General features: G+C 43.6%; 2 protein-coding genes across 7 annotated transcripts in view; one reads left to right on the top strand and one right to left on the bottom strand.

Annotated features, from left to right (window-relative positions):
* Nucleotides 1-20,220, bottom strand: part of PIK3C2A (phosphatidylinositol-4-phosphate 3-kinase catalytic subunit type 2 alpha) — a 101,838-nt gene that overhangs the window by 78,634 nt on the left and 2,984 nt on the right. For 2 of the 5 annotated variants that reach the window (XM_077321615.1, XM_077321620.1), the window contains exon 1: nucleotides 1,356-1,496. The exons of 1 other annotated variant lie outside the window; for it this stretch is intronic. The gene's annotated coding sequence lies outside the window, so the exon portion shown is untranslated. Of the gene's footprint in view, nucleotides 1-1,355; nucleotides 1,497-2,101; nucleotides 2,216-2,280; nucleotides 2,481-20,220 lie in introns of those variants that run through there. 2 more of the 5 variants (XM_077321616.1, XM_077321618.1) reach the window with 2 other exon arrangements.
* NUCB2 (nucleobindin 2) overlaps nucleotides 11,497-20,220 on the top strand; it is a 56,028-nt gene continuing 47,304 nt past the window's right edge. Inside the window, exon 1 of one of the 2 annotated variants that reach the window (XM_077321631.1) lies at nucleotides 11,497-11,678. In XM_077321631.1, coding sequence (XP_077177746.1) covers nucleotides 11,616-11,678 — 63 coding nt within the window. In that variant the 5' untranslated portion in view covers nucleotides 11,497-11,615. The remainder of the gene's footprint in view (nucleotides 11,679-20,220) is intronic. The other variant, XM_077321629.1, reaches the window with a different exon arrangement.

Below are 20,220 nucleotides of genomic sequence, written 5' to 3'. Positions count from 1 at the left end.
TATATATATATATATATATATACATACATATACATATACATATACATATACATATACATATACATATACATATACATATACATATACATATACATATACATATACATATACATATATATATATATATATATATTATTTTTTTTTGTGGAGTTTCTCAGTTCAGTTATGCCTCTCCCATCATGCCGATTTTGCTCTTTTCTGCTACTCCAGACAGGCGAACGTTCTATCTCAATCTACCCCACAAGGCTGTTGTGGATGGCGTCCCCTGAAAGGGTCATTTGACCTCCCAAACCCCCAGGTTGAGAAACACTGTTAGAAGATATTCAAGCTCTTTAGTAATTCCAGGTAAGTTAACATACTTGTCACAGGTATAGTTACAGGTATATGCTTTGATGTCTTTAAATACCACAAGCAGAATAAAACAAAAACAATGGACTATACTGCAGTTCCCTATTGTGGTGTGTGTGCATACATCGATTTACTAGCACTATGATTAACATGCATTGTTGGTTTAACAATGTCACTGATGAAGCTGGCTACTCAAACATTTCCCTCAAAAACGACTCCTTTACCACATGTAGTACCAAGGGCTTTTGGCTGTAGATATCATTCATGCACAGCAAATAGCCACTGCGAAACCTCATCACACGAAATACCAGTGTTTGCAACTACTATCAAAAACAGCTTGTGTCCAGGAAACTCAGTGAGCATTTGTCTCGATGCCAACCAGCTTGAAAATATTCAGTTTCATCACATTTAGGCCTCACAAAACTGAAAGGGCAGAGACTGGTCTTCGAGATCCCACAGGAGGTCTGTTCCATATCCTCAGATGCAACGGCACAACCTTCCCGGCGCCACAGCCAAAAAATGCTGCTGTGCAAAGACCAGAACAGGAAGAGAACCAACTTGCAACAAGACTGCTTGGAGAAGGCCTCCTTATCTACATAGCTGCCTCTTTTCCAAATGCGAAGCCACAGGCGGGCAGCTCCTCCACGGCGCCACCCTAATTGGCTGGCCTGACCGCCCCCGGGGTTACAAAGAAAAAGCAGCACAGCCCCCTCATTCATTCTTTCCCTTGGCGAAGTGGCGGGGCTGAAGCAAAAGAATCCCAGCCCAGCAGACACGGTGCAAACACTCGCCACAAACGCGGCAGCTCCAGGCGAGGCATCGACGGACAAGCCGCACTACCAAGGAGAGGAAGCCAGGGGAAGAGGACGACCCAGCGTCCAAGCCAGGCTGGGATGCATCGCGACGACCAAGCCCCTCCGCGATCTTTCTTGGGCGCCCGTCGCCAGGCCCCCTCCCCGCCTTGTGTAAGCTAGCCCAAGGCTCGGGCGCCTCTCGCTCCCGCTCACCTCAGCGCGCCTCCATCCCGGGCCACTGGCAGCCTCCCCCGCCGCTCCCCGTTGCAGAGGAAGTTCCTGGCGAGCCCAACAACCCCCCCCTCCTTCTCCTCCCCTTCTGCGGCCGCTTCCCCGCCTCCCTGGCTCTCCGCGCTGCGCTGCTGCCGCCGCCGCCGCCCGTTCACTTCCGGCCCTCGACCAGGCGCAGTAGGCTGGAGGGAGGGACGAGGCGGAACAGGGAGGGCTGGCGGAGAGAAGGGGAGGTGGGGGAGGGCGCTTCTCCTGAGGTGTTCCTGCTCACGTCGACGTGACTCGGAGGCGTCGGGAAAGACCTGTTGGTCCCAGGTGCTTGGGGACATAAACGGAGCAGCCCTGCATTGCTTGTTTCCTATTGTGCCTTTAACGGGTTCGAGAAAGCAGACATTCCAAGGGGCAGGGCTCGCCTGCCCGCATTTTCCTCTCGCGTGGCTGCTAGAAGGCCAGGTGGCTTGCGAGGCGGCGGGAGCTTGGCATCCCTTCTCGCGCCTCATCTCGAGTTGTGACGTTACCCTGTGGGCATTTTTAAAAAATGGCTCTAGGAAAGGTCGGGCACTTGACCGGACCACGATGCACCGTCCTCTGAACGCTCTTGCCATAAGGCTCCTGCCACGGGGCCATCCTATGGAATGCACTTTTCAGGGTCCCCTTATTTGAAAGGCCTGCAAGGGAATGGGATCTTCTTTTGTCCTAGCAGGGCTCCTGTGCCTTTAACAGCTTGCCTGGCAGTTGGAAATTCAGCAGCTCGCGTTTCTCCGCCGTCGCCCCATGCAGACTCAAACGACGGCTAATTCACCTCGCTGGACGCACACTTGGCCTAGAGGGGCAACACTGGCATGAAAACGTATTTAGCCGACCCAGCCTAAACAGTCGTCTCCTTCCATCGCCGTCCCAAACATACCCACTCGTCACCTCACTGGCCGCTTCCTTCAGTGGGCGGAGACAAGCAGCAGTGGGGTGACTGCGAGGGGTGGGGTTTCGGGCTGAAGGAAGCCGGACAACGTGACTTTCGATCTTGACTACGTGCTGTTGATGGCCGTATCCTTGATCAGCCGTCGCTGGGACCAGGCCGAGGCTCTCGCCCATCGCTGCTCGAGTGATGATGCGATCATTATTTCTCTTGCTCTTCAGCGATGATTCTACATTCCATGACAGAATTAACAAGTGGGGGTGGTGGGGAGACACAGCGGACCGACCGGGTATCCTAAGAGGCTGCATTTGGAAACTGGGTTTTTGAGCTTGGAATACATATTCTGCTATTTTTCAGCCAACGCTTATAAAAATTATTTAAAACAATCTAGAGGTAATGGCTGGCAACTGAATCACTATTAACCAGTGAGCTATTGTACAATGACGTTAGATTAGTGTGTGATCAGCCCTCAGAGAACCAGGCAAGAGTAAGCTGTGGGTCATCATTTCCTCTTCCTACCCTTAGATATAAGTAAGAAATCTGTGGATTCCTGGAAACTTGCACAACAAATTGAACTTCCTTTATAGTGTGATGTGGGAAAAGGACACTGACTCTAATGGAGCGGGGGGAGAATAAACTAAAACAAAAGGAGGCATTTGAAACTACACCAGTAAAAGGGAGTTCTAAAACTCTGAAATAGTAACTAAAAAGGTAAAGGTATCCCCTGTGCAAGCACCAGGTCATGTCTGACCCTTGGGGTGACACCCTCTAGCGTTTTCATGGCAGACTCAATACAGGGTGGTTTGTCAGTGCCTTCCCCAGTCATTACCGTTTACTGCCCAGCAAGCTGGGTACTCATTTCACCAACCTCAGAAGGATGGAAGGCTGAGTCAACCTTGAGCTGGCTGCTGGGATTGAACTCCCAGCCTCATGGGCAGAGCTTTCAGACTGCATGTCAGCTGCCTTACCACTCTGCGCCACAAGAGGCTCTGAAATAGTAACTATGTAGTTGGATATTCATGTTTTCAGGTTGTCTAAGGACAAGACTAGAGAGTCTCCTGAATATTGGAAAAGGAACATTTCAAAGTTTCCAGTGACAATGATCATTCTAGGACATCCTGTTGGGGGCCAGTGGGATTACCTAGGGTGCTGGCGGTGGGTCCTTTTGATCTTATTCATTTACTTATGCCTGATGACCGGGCTAAATTCTAGAGTAAATAATTCCTTGTTTTGTCCTTAAAGTTAACTGCTCTTATCTTATTGCTTGCAAAGTTATTCATTTTGGTCACCTTCATTTGTATTTACAATTAAGTGTCACAAGTCAGCCAATTATGGTCAACAGCTTTTGAGTTCTTAATAAATTAGTTACGGTGTATATGAAAGAACTTGCAGAGTTCCTCAACATTTCCACTCAAAATACAGTACTATGGGCCACTATGGGCAGCTATGTCTATCCCAACTGAAGTGCACCCGACGTATAAGATGACCCCCCCCCCCCACTTGGAGGCATGTTTTTCATGGGGGAAAAGTAGTCTTATACGCCAGCAAATACTGTAAATATCTGCAAAATAAATAAAACAACTAGGCACTCTGCCCCTGAATAGTGCATAGCATTCAATCAATCACCTCCATTTCTGCTGTGGTATCTTATAGCACAACTCTGTAAGATGGGAAGAGTGTCATACATCTAACATTGTTTTCAACCCCCAAAGTAGTCTCAAAACGTGGCCCACTAGAAAAACTAGATAGGAAAAGCTTTAATGTAGGTGGGTATGTAGCCCATGTGGTGCTTTTAGTGATCAGAGCCACAGTCTGTCTGGCACACACAAGAAACAGTTACAAACAATTTCACCAGACAATATTAATCCTATTGTTTTTCAAATGAGGCTTGGGTGAATTTAGGGTTGCCAACTGCCTGGAGCAAAAAAATGAAACAAAAAAACCTTGTCCCTTTAATGTCTTGTCCCCCTGAAAAACTTCAGCTTCCCATTCCAGCACAGAAAGAGACATCTAAAGGTACCAAACATTTTTATTCAGACATGTCCGCAGTCCTAAATGACTTCGATTCAAATCCATCCAAAAGTGTTGTGTGTGTTGGGGGGGGGGAGAATAAAATTTTAGAGCATCTGATAGCTCTTCAGAATTGATAAATAGGCTTTGTGAGATAGAAAGAGCCCATTATGCAATACTATATTGTGAAACAAGATTTACAGTTTTTCTTTTTTATTATTAGAGTGGGTGGAGGCAGAAGGGAAACAGAATCTGTGATTTTATCAACATAATGGTTTTAGGAAACTTAAAGTAGGCCATAGTCTTGATTAAGGATCATCAAGGAATATATGTTGCAGATTTTTAAAGCATTCCTATCACTGCTGAATAAAATGCCCGAATTGTTGCTAACATTTCTGTGATTAGTGCCGAGTATGTAATTTCAGTTTAGGACAAAATTTAGTTCAAAAAGGAGAGTTGCTGCAATATATAAGAGAAGCTGAACTGTTTCTCTGATACTGAAACACTGTAAGATTCAAACAATAAGCAATATTAATACACATAATAGGAAAACATAACATAACTCATATTGTCAGTCTCATGCACTCCCCTTGAAAAAAAGTTCTCTATTTGGAGATGTCATTAAGCCTTGTGTTTACAATTGGGCTTATTTGCACTTTGACATGTCACATATTTGCTTGATTCACCAAATATTTCTGTTGTCTTTGTAATCACAACCAAGACAGAATACTATACTTTTATTCTGGGTTCAAAATTGCTTAGAGTAGTTCAGATGCTTCAACTATCTCAAAATGCAACAACATTACCTACTAGCATAGATTATCATTACAGAGTGCATATTTAACCTGTGCGATAGCTTGTACACTGTTTACTAATTTTGCATTGACTGAGCAGCCATTGCTGTTAGTGAGAGCAATGCCCCTGCTTCAATATTTGAGCCATATCAAAACCCTCAGAGAATCAAAATTGTTGGAAAATGTCTCTGTCCAAGATGGACTGGTAGGAGTAGATGTGTCTGTGTTAAGAAACACAAACTGAGAAAGTGGGGGAGAGAAGCAGAAATTCCTGTGAATTGGTTGCAGATGTTATGGGGGACACAGAACATCTTTATGGGATCTGATGTGGAGAAATGGATCTGCTGACCTGTAGCAGTCCCTCTTTATCTCCACCCATGCTTCGTATATTTGTAAACAAATCAGTTACTACAATGCAATAAGTTCTCCGTGCTTTGTCCTCCAAAGGGAACCAGCAGAACTTTTCACCATTTGGGGAAGTGGGAGAAGTTCAGCAATGTCTATAGAAACCCACAGATGTTTCTATAGGGCCGGTGAGGGAAAGTAATGGAAAGTTTTGCCCAGTCATTTCCAGAATTTCACACAGTCACCCACTCTCAAAAAAATGGCGTACAGCTAATAACTGATAGCAAAATAGGCATCATTATAAAAGTAAGTTATATGTTGGAGATTTTCTGTTTATCTGCTGTTTCAAAAGGTGGCTGGTATGGTGTGCAAGAGTGCTATCAGCTCCATCCAGTTCTTTTTTTATAATCAGCCAATGTGGCCACATTGATTTTTGTAACCACACTAGGTTTGCCAACTTCCAGGTGGTGGCTGGAGATCTTCCACTATTATGGCTGAACTCCAGGCAACAGAGATCTATTCACTTGGAGAAAATGGCCATTTTGGGAAGTGGGTTCGATGGCATTAAATTCCCTCCCCTCTCCAAGCCCTCTCTTCCTGAGGCTCCACCCCCCAAATCCCCAGGAATTTCCCTACCTAGAGATGGCAGCTCTAAGCCTCACTGGTAGATTATTCTAATGCCCTTGACAACAAATCTGCAGCTGTTTTAGAATGAGGCAGCCCATTTATTGGAGCTATCCAAAGGAACATATCTTGCCCATCTTAAAACAGCTCTGTTGGCTGTCAATTTGCATTTCAGTTGAATTTAAGATGCTGGTGATACTGTTAAAGGCTAACTACAGTCTTCAGACTGGTACCTACTGGCTATTTCCCCCATTTATGCATGCCTGGCATTAACCAGAGCCTATGCGTTTTCTGCCATATCTCTTACTTTATAGAACAGACTCCCTAAGAAGATTGGGGGGGGGGGGCTGGGCCATCTCTAGAAATTTTAGGAGTCACTGCAAGGCCATTTTATTTGTCAGGGTTTTTAATAGATTATAAATTCAGGCATCTTTGCAGGGGGTAGGGAGGTTATCTGGTATTTAATTGGATTTAACTTACGTTTAAATTTTGCTTCCTCAGTCACCTTGAACCACAAGGAAAGGTAGGATGTCAAAACCTTAATTAAATAATCGGTATGCTAAAAAATGCAACAGTCTTTCGAGGAAAAAAACACACATTTAAACACAAGGGTGGAAAGTACAAGAACAATACTTATTAGAAGGTACCCAAAAGCAGCAACAATAGGAGAAAGATATGTTAGGCTTCTTAGTACATGCAGCTGCCATAGAAGAGTCTACAAACTAGGATTGCCAGTTTGGGGTTGGGAAATCCCTGGAGATTTGGGGGGAAGGGTGGTGCCTCGAAAGGGACTTCAGTGAGGTATAGTTCCATATAGTTCTACTCTCCAAACAGCCATTTTCTCTAGTGGACCTGATCCCCGTCATGTGGAGATCTGCTGTAATTCTGGCATGTCTCCAACCATCACCTGGATGTTGACATATATTTGGTGGTATGCAGATGTTGCTCAGCATGATATTCTAATATTCAAGGTTTCTTTTCATGGAAATAGCACTTCTTACTGCTACATAACAGCAAAATATATATCTTAGTTGTTAGGACTGTAAATAAAAGTACAAAATACAACAACCAGTGATGATGTCATCCGTTCAGTTGTGTCCGACCCTCAGCAATTCTATAGGAAAGGCTTCACCATGCGCCCCTGTCTCTGACTGCTTCTTTTAGTTGGTTCATGGTCATCCCTGTATTGGCTTTGATCGCGTCGAGCCCATGGACCCTTTGGTGACCATGTTTCCTTTTGTCGCTGACCATGCCGAGCACTAATGGTTTTTCTAACCAGTATCCAACTAATTATTACTGGTATAAGACCAGGCATTTGTATGTGTCCAGTGATTAGGTGCATCAGGCCAAATGTGGGTGCAGGAAGAAGTGGGGCAATCTGCCACGACTAAAACTCCAGCCTGCAGCACAGCATGAAACATCCAGTGCATAAACGGTCTGTGAGAGGTATTAAGGGTAGTTCGTAATCTCTGTTCTATACCACTAAATGCCTTCTCTCAAGGTGATTTGGGGAGCCAACTACTGTTTAACCAACTTAGTACACCGTTCTCTCTCTCTCTCTCTCTCTCTCTCTCTCTCTCTCTTTCACACACACACACACACACACACACACACACACACGCATAAACGCTTCTTTGGACAAATTAATTTTTTGACAGGGCTCCTATAATTTTGAAGTTTTTTTGAATGTGTTAATCTGTGCAGGAGAAGGACTTTGGGCCACTGGCTATAATAGTATAAAAAGCAGTCTGTTGATGCTAGACCTAATTAACTCATACTAACTGCTAAAATCAGTGATTAATTTTGTTCTATTCCTTTACAAGATCTCATTTATCGGTGTTTCCCAAAGCTCTCTGACATCTGACAATTATGTATCCAATTATCTAAACCTTGAAAAATCCACTCCCCTGTGCTTGTTCATATTTTTTTACTGAGATCATTTTGTTCCTCAACATAACTGACGTGGCTGTTGAGCTTGAAACAAAGTCTAGCTGTTAACTGTATATATGGCTGTACAATGTGCAAAATTGAACCGTAAACATTTATTAGAATGAAGGTAATAGGCTTCTTTGGTTTAAAAAAAAAAGGCCTGAATATGTCTGAATGACATAAAACTCTTCATCAGAATGTATGTAAAGGGAAGGGCTGTTTTCTTGGGCATAAAGACCATATTTATTTGTTGTGTCTGCATCTTGCCAGTCATATCTCTGTGTCAGGACACTTTTATGCTGTTACTTACTTGTTGCGTGGGTAAGGCTCTCGCCTTCCCAAACTCTTTCTCCTCAAATCCCCAAACCCTCTCCCCAAATATTTAGTCTTTCTTCTTTTTAAGTTTGAGGCTGCATGCAAGTAGATCCATTTGGGATAGTTAAACACACTATCCCAAAGGTAAGACCTACTGAGTAGACTTGCTTATACTTGCTCACTAAAATGGCTTAACTTGGCATTCCAAGGAGCCAACTGGAACATCTTTCCCCAACCCAGTGTACTCACCAATGAGAACCCAATCCCTCCTGACATTTCCAGGGCCTGGCACTGAGGGAATGATGTTCCGCAGAATGTTTAGATCAACATGGCCAAGAATTCTGCATTAAAAGTTAGCTCCTCTTTAATAAGGTATGGACATCCTGACAACATTATCCAGAAGAGGGATCCTCATAATCTAAACCTAAGTATGTTCTAGGTAGGATTGCCAGACACCCCCTTGCCCCTGGTGAAGGTAGTGGTCCCCTATAGCCAGGTCCTATCTCAGTAGCTGATCAGTTTGCCAGCAGGGTGGACTTACCAGAAGAAAGGAAAAGGCCTGGGTCTCATTTCTGGTGTCACACAGGGAGTGATGCCGTTACACCTGTGACGTCTGGGTGACACTGTAATAATAATTTGAGGAAAAACTATGGTACAAACTGTTTTTAACAACGGTTTTTGCCCCAATCCCAGAGCATCATCCAAATATTGCTGATGTGATGACATCACTTCCTGTGTGACACCGGCAAAAAGCCTTTTCCTTCTCATAAATCCCCCCCATCCCCATCAGTTACCAGGAGGGACCTGGCAACCCTAGTTCTAGGCCATATTGCATTGCCATTGTATAGACAATAACAATTTTTATTTGCAGACTGGGCACTTGCGTGACAGTACAGGCATGTGATTAATTATTTCAAGTTTTTCAAGTGGGTCTACAGGATTCTTGTAAACAAAACCAAAGCACATGAGTGCAATTCTTCCTTTGTTAGCTGTCAAGGCTTGCCATAGCCCTGCCTGCATAGGCATGGAGGGGGGACTCTTTGGAAGAGAAACAGATTGATAAATTTTTCTCTGAAGTGGCACTGGAGGCTGTAAACTGGACCCATGTTCTCCAAAATTTGTAATGTTGCCCTTTTAGTGAACAGCTGATTGCTAAATCCTAGCTTCCTACAGACTGCCTGCCTCTTGTGGAGATCTCTAGTTTCCAGGTTCTGCTCTTCCTTTGACCCTTGGATCCTCTCCTGCTTCACCTTGCCTGTGACCGTTGAACCTTGCTGCCAACTTGCCAGAACAAGATACTGTTGTGCCTCACTGCATTCTGTTGATGTCAACATTTCTTCCCAGTCCACTCTGACACTGGAAGTCACCTGGGACCTTAAGCTTGTTTGGAAATTCTAGCAGAAGAGCACAGCTATTGTATGCCCTTGATCAAAACATTTTGCACCCTTTTTATCTGAGATGGTTGTCCTCTTTCACCGAGTGCACAACCTCAGGAGGGATGCACATGGAGGAGTGAGGGAGGTAGGGGGACCTGCCTAGCCAGCCAAATCAGGTAAATCAACCCTGTAATACCTCTCATAAGAGCCTCTTGTGGCATAGAGTGGCAGCAGACATGCAGTCTGAAAGCTCTGCCCTTGAGGCTGGGAGTTCAACCCCAGCAGCCGGCTCAAGGTTGACTCAGCCTTCCATCCTTCTGAGGTCGGTAAAATGAGTACCCAGCTTGCTGGGGGGTAAATGGTAATGACTGGGGAAGTCACTGGCAAACCACCCCATATTGAGTCTGCCAAGAAAACGCTAGAGGGCGTCACCCCAAGGGTCAGACATGACCCGGTGCTTGCACAGGGGATACCTTTACCTTTAATACCTCTCACAGACAGTTTATGCACTGGATGTTTCATGCTGTGCTGCAGGCTGGAGTTTTAGTCGTGGCAGATTGCCCCAGTTCTTCCTGCACCCACATGGGGGAGCATTTGGCCTGATGCACCTCATCCACCCCCTATTTGTGCTCCTGCAAGGGAGCTGGGGCCGTGAAATTCCCATTGCACAACGGTCACAGTCTTTTAACCAACAGGGGGGAAACATTGACTTTAATGTGACTTTCATAAGTGTATGATGTTGATTTTCACTGCTGAGGGGCTTCAAGAGGTCTGCTATTTTCTGGCAAGGACTAGTATAAGCGATGGGGAGGCAGAATGTAATTCCTAACATTCCATTAGGTGTATGAGCAACATTTATCTGTGAGTTCTTACAGAGGCCCATTGTCACTGATACCAGACATCTTCTTGGTAATAGCTAGGAAGTCAATACACTTAGCATTGACAGCAGCTTTCTGACATTTCAGATTACAGTTCAGTAATTGAACCACCTCAGGTCCTTGCTCTAAGGACAGTATTTCCACAATGAAAAAGAGGAAGTTTTAATACTCCACTTTTTTCTACCTTAAGCAATATCAAAGCAGCTTCAGATTCAGATTCAGAGTACCTTTATTGGCATAAAATTGCAAAGCATAAAATGAAAATTTCAAACAGTTCAAGATGTAAAATCTATCTTAAAAATTTTCATTTAAAATTGCCAGTAAAAACTTTGCTACTTTTATAATAGTTGCCGAGTCCCTCACATTTAGTATCATTTTAATCCAGTGTTTCTCATTAACACAGCTGAATTTCAATTTCTTCAGATAATTAGCTAACAGGCAATGATATTGTTCAAACTTAGTACACACCAGAAGTATATGGTACAACGTGTCTGGGACACTACATCCATGTAAACAGTATCTCTCCTGAGGAGGGATCTTCAAAAATCTACCTCAGGTGACATTTGAGGGAAAGATGTTTAAGTGAGCTACTAGAAAGTCTCTTCTTAACTGGTGTGTCTCCAAAATTTGGAGATACATGGACATGGATTTGTAAGTTAAGGGAATATTCCAGAGGCGGGGAGAACATACACTGTCATTAGAGGATCCCAGATTGTGGGTATCCTGATCTTCTAGTCTCTGTGATATTAGTTTTAGTATCGTCCTTTGGTCTTGCATGCTAAGGGATGAGATATCCAGACCCATAATTTGAAGTTTCTTTGACATTTTGCCCAGCCAGCTGAAAGAATAAGGGTCACTCAAAAGGTTAATTAACAAACTACCTGTTGGAGCATGGAAATGAATTTTTAACCAGTATTTAAAGGATTGAAACCAAGCCCGGGCTTCTAGACTCTGTTGGCCAAATTCTGCGACAAGTGTATGATTTGCCACGCAGTTTGGGACTCTTAGCAAATTTCTGAAAAAGAAAGATTGGATGTTCTCTAATTTATTATTACATGCATCCAAAGCAGCTTACAATAACCTTTCCCTTCTTCTCTCCACAACAGGCACCTTGTGAGGTAGGTGAGATTGGGAGAGTTTTGAGATAACCGTGATTGGTCCAAGGTTACCACCCAGCTGGCTGTATGTGGAGCAGTGGGGAATCAGAGCCAGTTCTCCAGATTAACCACTACACCATGCTGGCTCTTGTTGAAACACTGAAGGTTTCTCTAAAATTCAATCCTGTTTTTTGATCCCCCAGGGAATGAAAATAACTTTTTCATTTGACATTCATCTTGAGTAGAAAAGCTTTGTATTTATTTCATGTGGTCTAAAGTCATAGGAGCAGAAGGGAGTTCTTGAGTACTTCTTCCAAACCACATGGTAGCTCCATGATCATAGAACCACCTGCACCAGGGAGGTGAGCTTGGACCCCTCATTGTTTTATTTAGGACTGCATTTGATTAATGCACTAGCAGTCCTAAACTGTGATTTTAAATTTGGGGGTTTAAAAATGTATTTTATTTTATGTGTTTTATGTGTATCATAAGCTGCTTTGAGCTCCATGTGGAAGAAAGGTGGTTAATAAATATTTTAAATAAATAAAAATAGCTGAGCTGCTGTGCTGTCTCTTTCTGGCGATATCTGTGTATGCCTAGGGGCCCTTTGGGTAAAAGCCAGAAGGCTCTTGGCCTGAGGCCTTTGTCAGACAACCTCATCAAGTCAGGACCAGGATGTGTTTGTTTTGCTTGTTTGTTTACATTTATATTATTTCTTTATATTGGTAAATTGTATGTCAGTTTTTTTGTGTATGTGTGAGCTAGGGTTGCCAACTCTAGGCTGGGAACTACCTGGAGATTTGAGGGTGGAGCTTGGAGAAGGGTTCCTAGACCCCCCCCCCAGTGAAGGTGGGGTTCCCCTGCTTCTAGGCCCCACCTCCCCACCACCAATCAGCAGGCTGGTCAGGAGAATTTACTGTGCAAAAGAGAAAGAGCCTTCTGATGTGTCTGCTTCACTGCCCACATGACCTGGAAGTCATGTCATCATATATGGGATGTTGGGGTGACACTGATATTTCTCCAATTACCAAAGTGTCACTCTGGTATCCCAGACATGATGACACCATTTCCACGTCATGTGGGCAGTAAAGTAGACATATCAGAATGATTTCAGCCTCTGTACAACTTCTAAACTCTAGCCAAAGAGGACAACTAAACGATGAGCAAACAAAGCAAGTCATGTGACAATACCTGATCACTATAAAAACTCCCAGACCAGGTTTGTTGTTTGCTTTGAACAACAATGGAACTCACTTTCCTTTGTTCCTACCACAGATGAACTGGTATCTCCAGCTCTTGCCAGATAATGGATAGAATCCTGTTCAGTCCTCTTCCTCATTTGTCATGTATACCAGATCCATAGTACACAGCTGGAGATGTGAGGTAGGGTTGCCAACCTCCAGGTGGTGCTTGGAGATGTCCCAGAATTATAGTTGATCTTGAGACAATAGAGATCAGTTTTCCCAGAGTGTGTCTGGAGGGTGGACTCTAGGGCATTACAGCCAGGGTAGACAATAGACAGCATATTTATGAGTTCTGAAAGAAGTGAAATGATGATTGCCAACCTCCAGGTGGGGCCCGGAGATATCTGAGAATTATAAAGATTCTCCAGACCACAGAGATCAGTTCCCTTTGATAAATTGGCAGCTTTGGATAGTGGACTATGGCATTATACTGTCCTTAAGTCCCACCCCTCCCCAAACTCTGCCTTCCCCAAATCTCCAGTTTTCCAACCCAGACCTGGCAACCCTAGGTGTCATGTCTGACTGTTAATTTCCAGTCTTATTTCAAGGTTTTGATATATAAAGCCCTGTAAGACCTGGGAGCTGTGTACTTCTGGAGGACCTGCTCTTAAATAATCCTGAGTGGCCACTGCAGGCTCTTCTTTTGTGTCCCCCAATCCCACCTCCAATGCCTTTGACATGAGGCAGGTGATGAAAGGATATGGCCTTTTAATGGCTATTCCCAGTCCTTTCCTCCTGCAGCTGGCACAATTTTTGGTTATATTTTGGCACCAGAGCAAAATGTTACATTCCAGTGTTTAATTGATTGCTACATTTATGTTTTTGCTTCCCTCTCTTCTTTCCTGCTTTTAGTTACGCAAGTATCTGAATTGGTTGCTGTTTCTTTTTAGTGGTGCCTACTTTAGCTGCTGCTTTCTAATTGGTCTGGTTAGTTTGTATTTTTGTTTTAGATTGTACTCTTTGAACTGCCTCTGATTTGTGTTAGAAAGGCAGTATAGGCAGTTGTGGGGAGAGGAATGGGAAGGCGACTGTAAGCCGCTTTGAGCCTCCTTCGGGTAGGGAAAAGTGGCATATAAGAACCAACTCTTCTTCTTCTTCTTCTATACAGTCATTTTAAACAAACAAGAAATATGAATTAGGCCACAGTAAGAACAGAGCAAGAGATAAAACACATTAAATAGTTGTTAAATTGGGTTAACTGTTTTTGCAAATAAGTTTAAGCAAATGACATATTTTCTGGATATAACACCCTAAGTAAATTAATGGCAGAATGATAGTTAATAACATATGGGTGAAATGATTCCAAAATAATAAATATGACATCGGAAAAAACTTTATATTAAGCATCATTGTCAGGAACAAATGGTAGATTTCTCAACAACAGGTACACAGTATGTTTTTCCAAGTGTTATTAACTTCTTTCTTGAAAAAGGGAAAACCTTTGGCACTTTATCCAGACTCTTTATTCAAAGCACTCAGGAACAGATCATGTGAGTAACTACAGCTGTCTTCCAGCTGTATTAGTATTAGAACAGTATTAGAACAGTTAGATTATTAGGAATATGGAGTGTGTTGATTTTGTGCATTCAACCCAACTGAAACCCTTTGCAAGGAACTGCCATAGTTATTTTCCCTGGTACATACAGTGGAGTAGTACTGTGAATTGTCAAAGGCTATAGTGACTGGAGTCAACTGGTTGTTGTGGGTTTTCCAGGCTGTGGGGCACTGGCCTAGTAGTTTTAGTCTTCGGCGTTTAGTTGCTGGGTCCTACTGTTGAAGGTGCCAGCCACAGTTACCGGCGAAACCCCAGGGACAAGAACTACCAAACCAAGGCCTTGCAGCCTGGAAAACCCACAACCAAAGCAGTACTGTATTTAAAAAGGAATATAATGATGACCTGAAGTTTCGGATGGAGCTTCACTGGCAGAATGTCATGATGTTTAAATTAAGCCAGAGCCTGGAAATGATTAAAATAATCAAGCAAATAAACCCAATTCTGAAATATCACATGTGAGTTCAAGGGAAATTCCCTTGACTTTATCTTGTTTCCTGCCACTGTTATCACTGCTGGCTTTCCTACTGGACTGAAGTAAGAGGTGGGGGTGGGAGTCATATGCAACATTCCCAACCTGCTGTGTATTTGGATTCATTTTTCTTGTGCTTCATTATTTACCATGCTAGTCTACCTGATATTTCTGCCACCCACCTTATTCAGAATTCTATGCCATGTTCCTGCAAGTAGTTTCATGTTACCAATGAGATTTTGGCTCAGTTATGGTACAATTCTTGGCAGTTACTCAGGTTTAAATCCGTTGATTTCAGTGGAGTTACTCTGCATAAGATGATTGTATAAAATCAGATGAGTGCACTCAATTCTTCCTGCAGTTGTTGCACCACACCCAGTATTTTAAAACTCACAATTACACCATAAAAACAACTATGTCTTCATGTGACCTTGTCAGTTGCCAAACCTGGTCTGGAAATTACTGGGGATCTGTGGGTGGAGTCTGGTAGGGAAGGTTTATTCCTCAGCAGTGTATAAGGTCATAGAGCCCACCCTCCAAAGCAGCCATTTTATTCAGAGTATCTGATCTCTATTGTCTGGAAATCAGTTGTAATGCTGAGTGATATCCAGGCCCCACCTGGAGGCTGGCAATAGTGTCAGGTTGTCACTATGACTGTGCATGACATATTGTGTATAAACTATCTCTTACATAAATGCATAAGGAAGCATTTTAACCATTCCTGGCAGTGGTAGAGCAAATTACAAAGGTACCCTATCAGACATGTTTGAAGCATTAATAGTTTATCACTATTCTAGCACAGGCTTTAACTGAGCTATGGTTCTAATAACAAAGTCTTACATAACTCTTGTTTCCGGCTGATGATGTCATTTAATTGCCTGATTCAACAATAATTGACAAGAAGAATCACAGATGTTATCTGCCTGAACAGACTGTGTAGTAACCTGTTTGAGAGATATTTATGTAATTATGCATGCATAGAACTCTATGGCTGTAACATAATTTTGCTGGTAAGTAATGTGATGTCTAAGAGTGTAGACTTGTTTATTGCTTATGTGATAAATAGAAATAAAGCCCATTTTATTAAAAAACAGGGGCCATTCCCCAGGGAAGCCCTTGCAGGGCAAAGGCTTCCCGGGGGTCTGGGATGCGGGGGCGACTGGGCCGCGACCTGGGGCGTTCTCCTGGCCACGGGCTGGTCTCCTGGGGCCGGGAGAAAAAGGGGGCCCACCCCCCCACCGTACCTCGTCCTGGGGCCTTCTCCCGGCTCCAGGAGCAGCCTCGCCGCTTCCGCTTCGTGGCTCCTGATTGGGCCCTCCGAGTTTTTATCCCGGACAGGGCCCGCCCTAACTCCTCCCCAACAGCCCTTACCCTTTTATTTAATCCGCTCCGCAGGAACAGTTTAAGATTCTATGTGCAATACAGGTCCACACAGAAATGACAAATCCCTTATGTGTCTAGGTTATATTACAGAGATATATATTTGTAAATATCTAACAGTATGGCTTGACAAAAGTACTACTGGTTAAACTGGTATCTGAGTTTTAGAATTTATTTGCATATTGTTGTAACAAAAGGTGCCTTTGGAATCTGGCGATGTACAGAGGCTTATCTAACTGCTCAACAAGTGGCTACTAAGATGGTGAAATAATAAATAATTGGAAATTAATCTGATCTTGGGATGGAACACATATTTTACTTTTAAAAGGTAAAGGTAAAGGTATCCCCTGTGCAAGCACCTAGTCATGCCTGACCCTTAGGGTGACGCCCTCTAGCGTTTTCATGGCAGACTCAATACGGGGTGGTTTGCCAGTGCCTTCCCCAGTCATTACCGTTTACCCCCCCCCCCGCAAGCTGGGTATTCATTTTACCGACCTCGGAAGGATGGAAGGCTGAGTCAACCTTGAGCCGGCTGCTGGGATTGAACTCCCAGCCTCATGGGCAGACAGCTTTAAACAACATTTCTGCTGCCTTACCACCCTGTGCCACAAGAGGCTCTATTTTTTTTTTACTTTTATAAAACCTTAAAAAGGTAATAAACTATCCTTTAGTTTACAGAAGGAAAAAAGGAAGAAAGGCAAAAAGGGAGATTGGATAGAACTATAAAACATATATTGTTTTCATTTTACAATGCTATTAGAAGAAAGAAAACCCAAAAATTATGAGGTTATATTCTACAGAGGCAACTACAGAGGTGAATATACACAGCCCAACATCCATCCTAGCATTTGCAATACCCAAAACTTGACTGAAAGAAGAGGAACTGTTTTTTGTACTCTGCTTTTTATTACCTGAAAAAGTCTGAAAGCAGCTTACAATCACTTTCCCTTCCTCTCCTTACAACAGATACCTTGTGAGATAGGTGAGGCTGGGAGAGCTCTGAGAGAACTGTCATTGGCCCAAGGTCACCCAGCAGGCTGCACGTGGAAGAGTTTACTTATTTATGCATTAGATTTTTTAATCCGCCACTCCCGTCAAGCTAGCTCACGGCAGGTTACAACATTAAAAGTTGACTCTCCAGATTAGAGGCTGCTGCTCTTAATCATTACATCAAGCTGACGATCAAAGGATTGGAGAACTCTTGGACAAATGTTATTTGACATGGTGGGGGGCAGTAGTGAAGAGAGGAGATGAGGCAGTATTGCCCTCATCCATTAGTGGAAGAATCTCTAACTCTGCTCGTGCATAAGGGGAAAGTTTCCTCTTCCTCACTGTTACTCATTTCTTATGCAACATGCATATTGTCGTTGTCATTGTATCTATCTACCGTATTTGCCGGCGTATAAGATGACTTTTTCCGCCTGAAAAACATCTCCAAGTGGGGGGGGGGTCGTCTTATACGCCGGGTGCACTTCAGTTGGGATAGACAGAGCTGCCCATAATGGCCTTGGTGACCAGAATTAAGGGACGCCAGGTGGAGGAGGCGGCGGCGGGGCAGAGGCGGCGGCGGCTCCCCCCCCCTGGGCTCACCAACTCTGCTGCTGTCTTGTGAACTCCTTCCGGCTCGGAACTTGCTGGGCCCAGCAAACTTGTGCCTGCGTGCACGCCCCACCTCGCCGTGGCAGCAACGGGCCCTCTCTCACACATAAGACTCTGAAGCGGGAGGGGGAGAGAGAGAGAGAAAGAGAAAGCTCCCAAAGGGCCGGGCGAGCGAGTTGCGAAGGAATGAAGAAGGAGGAGGATGCTGGGGGGGGGGAGGTGCCAGCCTTTGCTCCCCCTTCCTTTCACGGTTTCTGAAGCTGCCCCCATTCAGGAAGAGAGCAAAACTTGGCGCGCAGGGAATGCTAATCCTTTGCTCGGCCCTCCAATCGCTTGCTCGCTCCCTATTTGTTTGCAGTTACGTAAATAAGCAGAGGACGCTGTTTCAGTTCAATGCACAGAGGTGCCGCCGTCCACAAAAGCAGCCTCAACTTGCGAGAGAGAGAGAGAGAGAGAGAGAGAGAGAGAGAGAGTTACCCCCCTCCTCTCGCCTTTTCTCGGGGAAGGGAGGTACGGTAATCACTTATCTGAGCATGCTTTCTTTTCTTTTTTAATGGCTCTCTCTCTTTCTCTCTCTCTCCCCCCCCCCTTCTGATGCTCTTTTACATTTTATTTGGTGTGTGGAAGATGTGAGGAAGTGGGGGTAGTCTTATACGTCGAGTATATAACAAACTCTATATTTTGAGTGGAGATGTTGGGGGGTCGTCTTATACGCCCAGTCACCTTATATGCCGGCAAATACGGTATGTACTAATAGTGACATTGGCTAAATCTGAGGATGCTTAAATCCAGTAACTGAAGCTGTGAACAGGCAAGACAGATCTTGTACAAGCCTGGAAAGGGCTATAGGTGTGTAGAAAAATGTAAAACAAAAACCAACAAAAACACATCACCCAAAACAAAACAAACATTGGGAGATAAAAACACACCAAAATTATGAAAGGAGCACCTGTAACTTTAAGTAAAGGATTCCCTCAGTGACTGTTGCTAGGCAACCACAGTATTAGAAGCTTGGTTCTCTCATATGTTTCTGCACTAGCAATATTGTTCAGTTTTGACTTTTTAAAGGGCTTTTTTTTTGTCCATTTCTGCACCAAAATTCTGCCTTTCCACACACAGACCCAATTGCTCTTTTACTTATCCCACGGTTAAAGGATTTCCCTATTACAGCGATTTCATTTTTTAAGGTAGAATCTAATTTGGGGCTGCCCAATGGAGAAATGCTTGCATTCAGGTCCCCCCCTCCAGCTGCCATTTTAATTCATTTGTGCACACCCACTTTCTTGTCATCATCCTTCCTCTCTGTCTTGAAACATCTGCTTTTTTTAAAGGAATTATGTTGTCACAATGATGTTTCTAACTATAAAAATATAGCAGCAGGCTTGCTTGCTATGCAGCAGCAGCATTGTAATGTGATAAACAATGCTTTAAAAAATCACATCCAATGTACATGGGAGGGAGGAGGAGGTGATCAGGAGCACAGAATGGTAGAATTAAGGGGGGAAATGAAAAGAAAGGCACAAGCAGGCACCGTTTTACACCATTTTGGAAAAGCATCATGGGAGGCTGCCTCCTTCTGAATCAAGACTCAACTAAGCCTGATTGCTTGCTACTGTTCAACAGCAGCCACCTTATGAAAACCAGTGAGGTATAGCAGTAAGATCTGCAGAGTAGGGTCTGGGAGATCCACATTTAAATCCTAATTTGTTGCAGTTCACTGGGTTATCTGGGAGCAGTTACATATTTTCAGCCTAACCTATCTCATATGATTGTTCAGACGATAAAAATTGGAAAGGAGAATAATGTGGAGCCCATTGGTCCCTGATGTAGAGAACGTTGTGGTGTAAATGAAGTAGCAATAAATAAAACTGAAGATGGGTGGCAGATGAAGTACAGGTTAGTGAATGGCTGAGAAGCAGAGAATGGGACAGGGTATATGGGAAGAGGATATAGGGACTGCCATTGGTCAGAGTTGAAATGCCATTATTTGAGGTGGAAAACCGGAGAAAGCCAACTTTTTTTTCCATTTGTAAAGTATTTATTTGTATGAATTGTAAAACAAGTCCAAACCAATATTCATAACAGTCCTCCTCATGTATTACATTCAACATAAAATTGCTTATCTCTATTTTCAATATAAATTGCTTACTATTTCACCTGAATCTAAATAAGCTACAATAAAAATTCTTGTTTACTCTTCCTTCTAACCCTGACTTTGATCAAAGTAACTAAGTTTTACCAAATATATTATGGATTGACTTACACAAACATGCTGAATGTGTGTTTCTGTGATTGTCAAAGTCTTATATCTTAATT

This window comes from Paroedura picta, chromosome 2 (assembly GCF_049243985.1).
Source record: "Paroedura picta isolate Pp20150507F chromosome 2, Ppicta_v3.0, whole genome shotgun sequence".
NCBI lineage: Eukaryota > Metazoa > Chordata > Lepidosauria > Squamata > Gekkonidae > Paroedura > Paroedura picta.
The sequence above is the reverse complement of the archived record's forward strand: the minus strand, read 5'-3'. Positions and strand labels throughout refer to the sequence as shown.